The sequence below is a fragment of the Melanotaenia boesemani genome, chromosome 23, assembly GCF_017639745.1.
Source record: "Melanotaenia boesemani isolate fMelBoe1 chromosome 23, fMelBoe1.pri, whole genome shotgun sequence".
NCBI classification, from domain to species: domain Eukaryota; kingdom Metazoa; phylum Chordata; class Actinopteri; order Atheriniformes; family Melanotaeniidae; genus Melanotaenia; species Melanotaenia boesemani.
The window spans coordinates 14045687-14056512 of record NC_055704.1 but is presented as its reverse complement, the minus strand read 5'-3'; the positions used below and the strand labels follow the sequence as shown (position 1 = coordinate 14056512).

The 10826-nt window shown below is 41.7% G+C and overlaps 1 protein-coding gene across 3 annotated transcripts; it reads right to left on the bottom strand.

The window, feature by feature from the left end:
* Positions 1–5: 5 nt before the first annotated feature.
* On the bottom strand, positions 6–10802 carry cep83 (centrosomal protein 83). 3 transcript variants are annotated; one of them, XM_041977906.1, is made up of 16 exons: positions 10712–10802; positions 9456–9642; positions 9195–9345; positions 8927–9019; positions 8254–8385; positions 7893–8144; positions 7649–7780; positions 7288–7402; positions 4598–4742; positions 4313–4462; positions 3864–3939; positions 3609–3766; positions 3403–3532; positions 3101–3204; positions 2738–2927; positions 6–441 (listed from the first exon to the last, which is right to left on the bottom strand). In XM_041977906.1, exons 2-16 carry the CDS (start codon positions 9635–9637, stop codon positions 316–318), a joined length of 2136 nt encoding a protein of 711 aa, XP_041833840.1. In that variant the 5' UTR covers positions 9638–9642; positions 10712–10802; the 3' UTR covers positions 6–315. The 3 variants fall into 3 exon arrangements, with proteins under 3 accessions (XP_041833840.1, XP_041833842.1, XP_041833841.1); XM_041977908.1 differs by lacking the exon at positions 10712–10802 and adding an exon at positions 10266–10389; XM_041977907.1 differs by lacking the exon at positions 10712–10802 and adding an exon at positions 10226–10316.
* Positions 10803–10826: the final 24 nt, after the last annotated feature.

Sequence of the window (10826 nt, the reverse complement as noted above, 5' to 3'; positions counted from 1 at the left end):
TGATCTGTTAATTATTGTTTCATTACAGTTCAAGAGAAAAATCACATTGACAGTCTCTACAATGTGTAATTTACAGTTTTTACTGTTTTAACAGCACCTCAGTATAAACATTACAATGGCTTAATAACCCATATAAACATATGTCTCAATACAAAATTGAACCCTGAGAACACAAGTTTTTTTTTTTAAGGTGACAATGCATTGCATCATTCGGGAGACATGTAAACAATATCAGTCCCCTCACTCCATTTTTATGGTGTACCAATAAATGTTTTTATTTTCATAAAAACATCCTCTGGGATGTGTTGTAGGGGGTCAGAGGTCTGGCTGGGAAGTTGCATCCCGATCCTTTTGCACCAGAGATCCCAGTTCTTCCAGCTGCTGCTGCTGAGCACTTTCTAGATTCTCCAGCCTCCGACGCAGCAGAGAGAACTCACCCTCCTGCAGCACAGAACACAGTTCGGACATTTTCAGTCTTTTGTTGCGCAAATGCTGAGGCCTTGCTTCGTTTTGGTGACTGTTGTTAACACTTTGTTTTACTGCAGTGACATGCATTTCATTGCTGCATTCAGTGTCATAAAACCCTGATTTCTAAAAAGTTAGATGCTATGCACACATGTAACACATGTAAATAAGAACAACGTGCAATGATTTGTAGATCTCAACCCATATTTTATTCCCAATAGAACATAAACATCATATCAGGTGTTGAAACTGAAACAATTTTACCATTTCATGGAAAAATATTTGCTCATTTTGAATTTGTGGGCAGCAACACATCTAAAAAAAAAAAAAATGTTAGAACCGGAAAAGTAACTGGCACAAACAACTGGAGGAGAGTTTGACTACTAGTTAGATTAATCTGCAGTGTTCAGTAACACGACTGCATAAAAAGGAAAAAGAAAAAAGAGCATTTATATCCAGTCATGCTTCTCACCAGAAAATTTTTAGGACTTAAAGGTCCCATATTATGCAAAATTCACTTTTTAATGGTTTTGGAACAGTCATACTGGTCCCCCCGCATGTGTAGGAGACCCGTAAGTGTGAAACTCTTTCAGGCGCTCTCTCTCCCCCCTGCTCCACCTCTAGGGAAGTAAGCGCTGAAATGAGCTTGTTTGAAAGCGTGTACGTTATGACGTCATAAGGGACAATAACCACTCCCCACAGAGCGATGGACCCGTCTACCGGCTCTCAAAGCCCGCCCTCTAAAAATCACCTAGCGCCCAGTGTTTTTCCCTCTTCGGCAACCCTCGTTAGCGGACATGGCTAAGCGACAGAAGCACTGTTCTGTTTGTGGCTGCATAAATGAACACGAAAACGTTTTTTTACTTCCATCCACTGAACCCACGAGGACTGAGTGGATTAATTTTATTTTTGGAGGAAATGTACCCGGAAAACTTCCAAAGGTTTTGCATGTCTGTGGCCAGCATTTCAAAGAGGACTGTTTCCACAACATGGGGGCATGGAAAGCAGGCTTCGCCAACCGTTTGAAGCTGAAGCCAGGTTCAATACCAACTGTCCGTGACACAGCTGGAGAGGTAAGAGCTGGCAGTTATTTTATCGTTTCGGCCTTATTAGTCTGATAGCTTGAAAATATATTAACCTGTCAATCACCTCATGACGGGCGATGCGATGGGCGGAGCCAACAGCTGAGCTGCTCCACCAGGGTTCCGCCCACCATAAACGGCACATTTCTGAAGCTGCTAAAAAGAGGGAGGTGAAGAGAAGCCGCTGCACTCAAACTGAGGGTCGATTTGTCCATACCATGGCGGAAATATTTCATTTAGATATTAATGAATGGTCTCAGATTGGGAATAAAGTGTATAATATGGGACCTTTAAGAGCATCTGGGGGAATCTCTGGGTGCAAGAGACAAGGCCAAAAGTCAAAACTGGATCGACTTAAGAACTCTGTTCACCCTGCCATCCACAAATGCAAGTTAAAGTTTTATCATGCAAGAAAGAAGTCATGTGAACACAATTCAGAAATGCCATGGGTTGCATGAGTACCCATGGTGTGGGCAGCTTCCACATCTGTGAAGGCTAAATCAATGCTGAGAAGTACATGGAGGTTTTAGGGCAACATCTGCTCTTATCCAGATGTCTCTGTCAGAGAAGACTTCGAATATTTCAGCAAGACGATGCTAAACACACACTGCATCCATCAAGAAAGCGTGGCTTTTCAGGAGAAGGGTCCGTGTGCTGAATTGGCCTGCCTGCAGTCCAGACCCTTCACCAGAAGAAAACATTTCCGTCCAGCAACAAAAGTTCAAGACTATTAAGCAGTGAGAATCCTGGATTGGACCAGAATGGGACAACATTCCTCTCCCAACAACTGGTCTCCTCACTTCCCAGACGTTTACAGACAGATGTTAAAAGAGAAGGGGATGCTACACAATGCTAAACATCACCCTGGATCTACTTTGTTGGTGTCAACAAATTCAAATTGAGCTAAGATTTTGAAACATAAAATGCCTGTTTCCACATCAGATCTGTTGTTTATGTTCAATAAGAAACTAAATTTGTGTTTATGAGATTTGGAAATGATTGCATTCTCTTTTTATTTATATTTTATTTTACAAATCGTTCCACCTTTGTTGGAATTAGGGTTGTAAAAGCCTGTCAGACTACAGATGTTTGACTGTTTACAACCAAGTCCTGTACTTTGACACTTCACACTTAACCTGCGCTTGGGGCTGGACGATTAATCGCTGAAATCGATCCACTGTGATGCTTACCGGGTCGTTAAATAACGGCACCTCGGACCCAATGAGGGGGAAGGGAGTAAGTGAGGAGGTCAGAAGTGCAGGGCCTCCACTGAAAGGACCTTGGCCTCCGAGGAGGAGGCGGCGAAACTCATTGTGTCGTCGCTGCAGCTCCTTCAACTGTCGGTGGAGTTGAGCTTGCTCCTCTGAGAATGCAGAACGTCTGCACAAAGGAGAGGTTTCTTAATGTTAACTCATCCATGCTGGACCACTGCTTCATATTCTAACTACTGTATCAAATACAAAATCACAAGAATCAGTCATAGCGAGGAAAGTCTGAGTGATGACACTGCAGGTTTTATCTGTTTCTTGTAAGTGATAAAAGGTGACAGTTACTTTTTAGCTGCAGCGGCTTCCAGTTCCAGCTCCTCAATTTTGGCCTCCAGCAGCTGGATCTTATCCTGCAGTCTCCTCTCTTTGTTTTGTGTCTGGTTTTTCCTCTACAAAAGATAAAACATCAACTGCAGCTTCCACAAAAACATGAGCCTGTTATTTCTAAGTGTCAAAAGATGTGTGAAAGAAAATGTGAATGACTGCTTGTACATGTATGGATCAGAGCATTCAAGAGAAAACATGCAGCACAAAGTTCTGAGTGTAAGAGCTTGTTGAAATGAAGTGCAGTAAACCAGGAGCCGTACCTTTTTCTGAGCCGCTGCTGCCCTCTGCAGTTTCTCTTTGACCTGAGAATATTTCTGCTGCAGCTCAGCTTCTCGCTCCTGCAGCTTGTGTTTCTCCTCCAACCACTCCACCTGACGGTCTTCCACCAACCTGGAGGAGGAAAAACCAGGCTGTTTTAGACAGGGTAAGGATGGAAACTAGACCTGTATAATTTATTGGACTGAACCTCTCAGCCTCGTGTTGGCTCCTCTCGGCCTGGGACCGCGCTACCCTCAGCTCCTCCCTGACTCTGTCCAGTGATTCTTTCAGTCGCTCATTTGACGCCATCAGGTCACTTTCAGAGTGTGACAGCGCCCCCAGCTGGACACCAAGCTCCTGGTTGTGCTGTAATGTCAAACAAACAATACACACATTTATTCATGGCAAAAAAAAAACAATCCTCTAAGAGATATAAAAAAAGAATAAAATTATTTTGACGTGCCCTCTGTAGGTCAGCAATCTCTGCTTTCTGTCTCTCAAGCTCCTCCAGCTGTGAGCTCTGCTGCTGTATTTTAGTTCTAAGAAACAGAAGACATGTCAAATCACATACCAGAGGAACTTCCTTTTAACCCCAACTGTCATGTATTAACAGAGACGCACAAACAAGCTTTCACTCCTCTGATGCAAAGATTTATGCTGATAGTAAAACGCAAAAAGATAAAAGAAACTGGCAAAGCAACACATTTCTGAACTGTAACAGTGCAGACCGCAGAGAGCAGCAGCTGCTATTTGCAGCGCATGCCTTCACACCCTCCTCTTTGATATCTTCTATATCTGTTTCATCTGTTATACAGTGACTTCTGCAGGCAGTGTGTGTGTTTACAAAGTAGAAGAATCTCAGATCTCGTCAGTCACTCTAATTTAAGCAGCTGTGCATTTCTGAAAGCGTACCTCAGGTTCTGCAGTTCTCTGCGGGCCGACTCTTCGCCTTGCTGAGCGCTACGTAGGCGCTCCTCCCTCTCCTCCTTCAGAGACTGTCCGGAAGCATCCTGCAGCGCCCTCTGTTGTTCCAGTGCTGCCACGCGGTTCTCCAACTCCAACCTGACATGCGACATTAAAAAATGTTTAAATTGCTCTAAAAATATTAACCATCAGGACAGAGAATAACAGAAAAAAAAACCTGAGCTGTAGTCATTGTTTTCTCTTCTAACAAACAGAATAGAGCCATATTCTCACTTTTCCTCATGCAGGGTCGCTATTTTGTGGAACTCCTCATCCCTGGCAGCCTGCACTTTCCTGACTATCTCCCTCTCTTTTTCTACTAGAACCTCCTTGTGTCTATCCATAGCCGCCTTGAGCACCTCCACATCTGTCTGCAGACCTGAAACACATAAGAAAACACATGACACAACTAGATACATTGTTGTTATCTGTTAGAGGAAAACTTGATCAAGATGAAACCCAACAATCGGTCGTGTAATCATCTCTAGGCCTGTCACGATAAATTTTGCTGTGCAATAAATTTTCTTAGAAATTATCGTGATAAATGATAATATTGCGCAAAGCAATAATGTTGTCATTTTGAGACCATTTTCAACTAATGACAATGCCATAATAATGCAAGTACTCCCTTTCAAAAATCAATAAACTTTCATTTCTAAAGAACATTTTACACTGGAAGAAATTTTAAATAACAAAACAAAAACAATAAACAGAATGGACTCTCAGTCTCATTAACAATGAATGAAAAGCAAACAACCAAACAATAAGTTTAATGGATAATAAAGTCTGTTCTGTAAACAAAATTGCCTTTAAAAAAATATTTAAAAAAAAAATATTAAACATGAGGCTCAGACAGGGAAAGCCGGCAAAACTGCCAGTTAGTATCATTGTATTAAAAAAATAAAATATATATATATATATATATATATATATATATATATATATATATATATATATATATATATATACACACACACACACACACACACACACACACACACATATACACTGCGCATCGTTTGTAAAGTTGAAATATCTCCCCTCATCGCTGCGTGTCAGACTGATCTATGAGCAGTGAGTGAACCGCGCTGCTGCGACACCACGCTACACCTTTTTCACACACACACCGGGACACCGGCCCAAAAGTAATGAGGCCCACTGGGAATCCTCCTGAACCTCCCGATTAGCCGACATTGCTCTTGGTGTGTATTTTGTCATATACGGCAGTATATAGGCTGACCTTATTTGTGTAATGTGCCTGCACATTACAGGGGTTATTACGGTAGATCAGGAAGTGGGGGTCTTTGTACTGACGTAGTAGGCTACATGAGTGTGTTCTGCTTACATGTGGGGAGCAGCGAAACAATAAATGAGGAGGCGCTTGCAGCTACTATTTCCCCATTCGGCTTATTTACATATTTCAGCATGAGAATCGGAGGTTTAGCGTGAGACGGCACTTAAATGTGTGGCTGGCAAACTTATTGCACTCATATTTTCTAACCGTGCAATTAACTGACTTATTGATTATAGCGACAGGCCTAGTCGTCTCATATTCAGTACTCTGCAAAAGTCTAGTCAGTCTTCATTTTGCTATATAAATACCAGGTTTATTACTAAGATGTCTGTTACATGTAGACTATGGAAATGTGCGGTGCCTCATGCCAACTTCATGGCTGGCATACACACGTTTCTACAGCTGTTGATGCCTTGGTGACACTGATGTGCACATTGGAGATACATGAACAATTCACACTGATGAGAAGTTAAATGAGTGGCTATAACAGCAGGGACAAAGTCGTACAAAAAAAAAAAAAAAAAAAAAGAAGAACACGTTAAAACCAACAGCTGCTTTTGCTAAATTAGAAGATGTTGTAAAAGGTGCAATACGAATAGAGAGTGTCTTCAGAGACAGCGAGGATTTACTGGTTCATGATGATAACTGGCTCATCTGCCGCTTTAGGTTCCCAATGGGAATCCTTCTGTAACTGCGTGCAGAGCTGCAGCGGCTCTGGAGCGCAACACAGCGAGGAGCCATGCGCTGCCTGTGCCTATACAGGTGTTGACCACACTGCGGTTCCTATAGCAACTGCGGCATTCCAGAGGGAGCTGGCAGACCGATCGGGACTGTGTCAGCTGGCCCTGAGCTGAGCCGTGCCAGCCATGTGGGACAGAACTATCCACATGTCTGCCAAAAGCACAATTTGCAGCAATAGCGGGTTTTTCCTAATGTACTCTGAGCTATCGACTACACACACACTGATATAACAGCGCTATCACATGATGAATTTGTATATGTAAATATGAAACATTTTCATTTGATCAATATACAGATCATATCTGATGTGCAAATGCAGTTAACCAACGTTGTGGTGAAGTGGCCTGGTTCAACGCTTGACTCATACATTTTGAGTTATCAGCATGGTTGGGAACAGACTACAAGCTGGCACTGTGCGCGATGGGTGGCTTTTGGTGAGTAAATATATTTGTGTAATACTCCTAAAACTAATCACTGTGATGAGCATTGAGCATGCGCCCTCAAATTTTATCCCATCTTCACAGCAACATTGCTGTTTATTTTTACTAGTTAAATGATAGCTTAAGATCTTTTTAACAAGCCCCTGATTGTCTCTATGTGCAAAGTACTCTTAAATAACCCAGTGCATATAGTGTAAAATGTCTTAAGCAGCCTCACCTTTTCCCCGGCGCAAGAAAGTCTGGCAATGTTCAACATAAATATAAAGAAATGAAGGAACACAGAAATCTTGTATATTTACAGTAGAAAAGAACATTAATTCAATAGAAACATTCAGGATTAAATGCAGAAAATTATTTCTCTATGAGAGAAACTGAAAAAATTAAACAAGCAGAAGCTAAATCTTGGTGGTGTGTGTGTGTGTGCATATCTGAGAAAAAGAGATCCATACCATCAATCTGCCCCTGCAGTGTGTCTCTCTCCCTCTCCACCTCCCCTTTAGAGCGAGCACAGTCCAGCTTGATACTGGCAATCTCCAGTTTATGTGAATGCTTCAGGCTTTCAGTCTGGAACAAATAAAAAAAAATGTGTTAATCACAACAAATTGACTTCCTATTCTTCAAGCTTCACCATGTAAAGTGACACTGATTATAAATGACACTAAAAGTTCTACCGTGTCTGGTTTTAGGCAGAAACCTATAAGACGTTGATGAAAATGAAAGTTCCTGTCCTGTGAGAGGTTGGACATGGTTCTCTCTGATCTTTGCTTCTAGTCTGAGGTGAGAGTTCTGGTTTAAAGCCGAGTGGCGTACCTGACTGGTGAGGGAGTTGACTTCTCGTTCAGCTTTGTGCAGTCGTATGGTGAGCTGACTGTTCTGCTCATTGCTCAGTTGAAGCTCGCTCTCTATTCGCTCCAGCTGAAGACGGAGGGACTGACATTCTGCCTGTTACAACATCCAGTCAGATCTGTCAAACACCATAATAATAATAATAATAATAATAATAAAAAAAGTGTGATGTCATGTAGCTATGACAACAGGATTGCGGGCGTCTTACCTCCAGCGATTTCACTGCTGCCTGAGACTCGGTCAGCTGTCTGATCTGGATGCGCTGGACGTTCTCGGCCTGCTGGCCCGAGTTTTCTTTCTGGGCTCGGAGCTCGGCCACCTCTGCCTCCAGGCCTTTCAGCCGCTGGTGGAGCTGGGCTTTCTCCCTCAGCAGAACCTCCACCCGCTTTCCATCACGCAGTGAGTCCGAACTGTGATAGTGAGCCACCAGGTCCTCCCTGTCCTTCTCCAGACTAGATATCTGATAACAGAACATCACAACACTGAGAAACTTTTTATATACTAACTGAGATACAGAGATAAGAACCAGCTGCTCTGGTTAATATTATACCACACACAAGCACACCCACCTCCACCTCATAGCGGATTCTCCTCTCCTCCAGTATACGAGCATGCTCTTCTCTCTGGTGCTCAAACTGGGATCTAATGAAGGTGTACTCGTACCGCAGCTTGTTGTACTCAGACCTGTACTTCTCTGCCTCCTACACAAAAATCATGTCACATTATCAGCTAATTAGTGAAAATTGAGCAATCAGGCAGAGAAAGTAAAAGCACACACTTTCAAATGATTTCCAAAAGCAAATCTTCATTGATGTCTTGACTGATGCTGAGAATTTAACAAACACAGCTGCACACTCAATGCAGTTCATGAATTTTCATTTAAAATATATTTGATGGGAATGAAAGCAGTTCACTTGGACAGATTTGGCACTACTGTGTTGCACTAAACACTGTAGATTTGTGAAATGTGTTTTTGTCTTTTGTTCCCTCTTGTTCTTGTGTTGTTTTTTGTTAATGTGGACCTACTTTATGTGTCTAAATAAAAAGTTGCAGTTGAGCAAACTTCAGAGTAAACTGGTCAAAATTTTATTTTATGACATTTATGGCATATGTTTTGGGGCAAATTTACAGCATATCTATGCTTCAACTTTTACATTATGAATTGTGAATAAAAAAAATTTCTTAATCAAATACATTGAAAAAAATCATTTCATAGAGGTCTTTATATTTTCTCTGCTTTACCTCTTCCAGCCTGTTAAACCTCTCTCTTACTGGAGCCTCCATCTCTTGCTGCACCTGAGCTCTGAGTTGTTGCAGCCGCTCAGGAGTCATCACCTGGTCAGATGACACACATATGAAAAAACACTCTGGATAAATTTATTTAAAAAGTCATGAAAGAAAAAAAAGATGTCTACATCTCTGGATTTGTAAAAGTAGACACCAACTTCTGGCTAATCAAGTTCAAGTACAAATTTGAAAAATATACACACACACACAAAAAAAAGTGTACCTGTAGACGCAGCTCATCCATCTCTCTGGTTTTGTCCAGCAACTCTGCTCGCAGCTCCGCCAGCCGCAGCTGCAGTTTTTCCTGCTGAAACTGTTTGTCACTCAGCAGACGCTTCAGTTCACCCTGCGCCCGCGCGAACTCATCCTGCAGGCTTCAAATATATAGAGAAAAAAATCATAATAATCACAAATAAGAAAAGACAGAAGGCAATAAAAAAAGACTAAACTACAAAGTATAATTATTCAGTAAAATTATTAGTACCTGGTGTGTTCAGCCTTTAGTGTCTGGTAGTTGGTCCTATGGTTTTCACATTTGATCCTCTCATCAATAAGCATCTTCTGCAGCTCCATCTCTGCACCCCCTAGTCCAGCCGATAACCCCAGCATGGCTGCAGACTTCCCTATGCCAGGTTCCAGGTTTGGGACAAGAGTGGAGGAGGTCATTTCACCTTTGCAAGAGCAGACAGAAAGAGAGAAAACAAAAGAAAGTTGGGTAAAACAAACAAAGCACTTGCTGTCTCTGCAATCTGAGGACGATTACACGATGGCAGTTAGCTCTATGTTTTCAAAGAGTGGGGGAAAAAATCTGATTTTGCTCTCCTGGAGTGTTGTTAAGTGATTTTGAAGAACAAAAAAAATGACCTGGCTTTGTTGTAAATTAGTAACCATGGCTGCTCTGAAAAGAGTCCCCAAGCCACTTGTTATAATCACAAGCTCTTGGCTGTCAAGGCAATGCTCGGAATCAGTCTCAAGTGATTAAAGCTCCTCTCTATGGAAACTGGCTGCTATGCACACGAAGGGTTTGTGCGGCTGTACCCATTGTCAATTGATCGGAATAAATAAAGTATCAGTGGGTTTGCTGCAAATATCTCAGCAATAACTGTAGCTTCACAATCCGACTTCACAGATCCAGAAGAATGGTGAACTTAAAATATTAAACGAGTGCATTGTTAATAGGTTCGCCATCTCAAAAACAAAGTACCATACACTGTAAACACAAAACAATTGAGACCATAATTTGTCTGTTCTTACCATGACTACTGTCTTATCATGGGATGAAGTTAAAACTTACTAATTACTTAATCTAAACTTAGACCGGTCATGCTAAAGGATCGCAACGAGATAACGCCTGGAACTAGAGTCTTGTTTTTAAATGTCGCGCCCCCACGTCTAATTAGCATGATACGCTAACTACTCAATTAGCCACGTTAGTGTGCCAGTTATCGGACACTCAGTTTTTCTATTTTCTTTCAAAGGCACAGGCATTTAAATGTTAAACAGTCACGATGTTGAGACCTGTGTTTTAGTACAAAAAACTAAAGCAGATTTAATGCCTGAAACTAAATATGTACCGACAAGCTAAATTTAAATTTAGCTAACTAGCACAGCTAATGTAACGTACAACCTGGTGCGTATTTCAGGTTTTAAGAAAATATCGTTAATCAATTAAGAATAGCTACAATACTTGGTAGTTGTCTTTACAAATTCAAGGAATTGGGACAAAAAAAACCCACTTACCTCCTGCACTGGGACTCCACTCTTCCCTGCTTTCTGTTTGCTAGCTAGCGTTGGCTAGCTCTGTGAACTACACACTATGGAATCATGGGTAAACATTTCTCGAGGCCCGTTTCTC

What these genes read in the sequence shown, in the direction of transcription:
- cep83 (XM_041977906.1), bottom strand. Translation starts at nt 9,637, where the DNA reads ATGACCTCCTCCACTCTTGTCCCAAACCTGGAACCTGGCATAGGGAAG. An exon ending in AGATTGCTGACCTACAGAGG is followed by an intron (nt 3,767 to 3,863) that starts GCACGTCAAAAT and finishes TTGACATTACAG; the next exon opens with CACAACCAGGAGCTTGGTGT. An exon ending in TGCCGTTATTTAACGACCCG is followed by an intron (nt 442 to 2,737) that starts GTAAGCATCACA and finishes TCTGTGCTGCAG; the next exon opens with GAGGGTGAGTTCTCTCTGCT.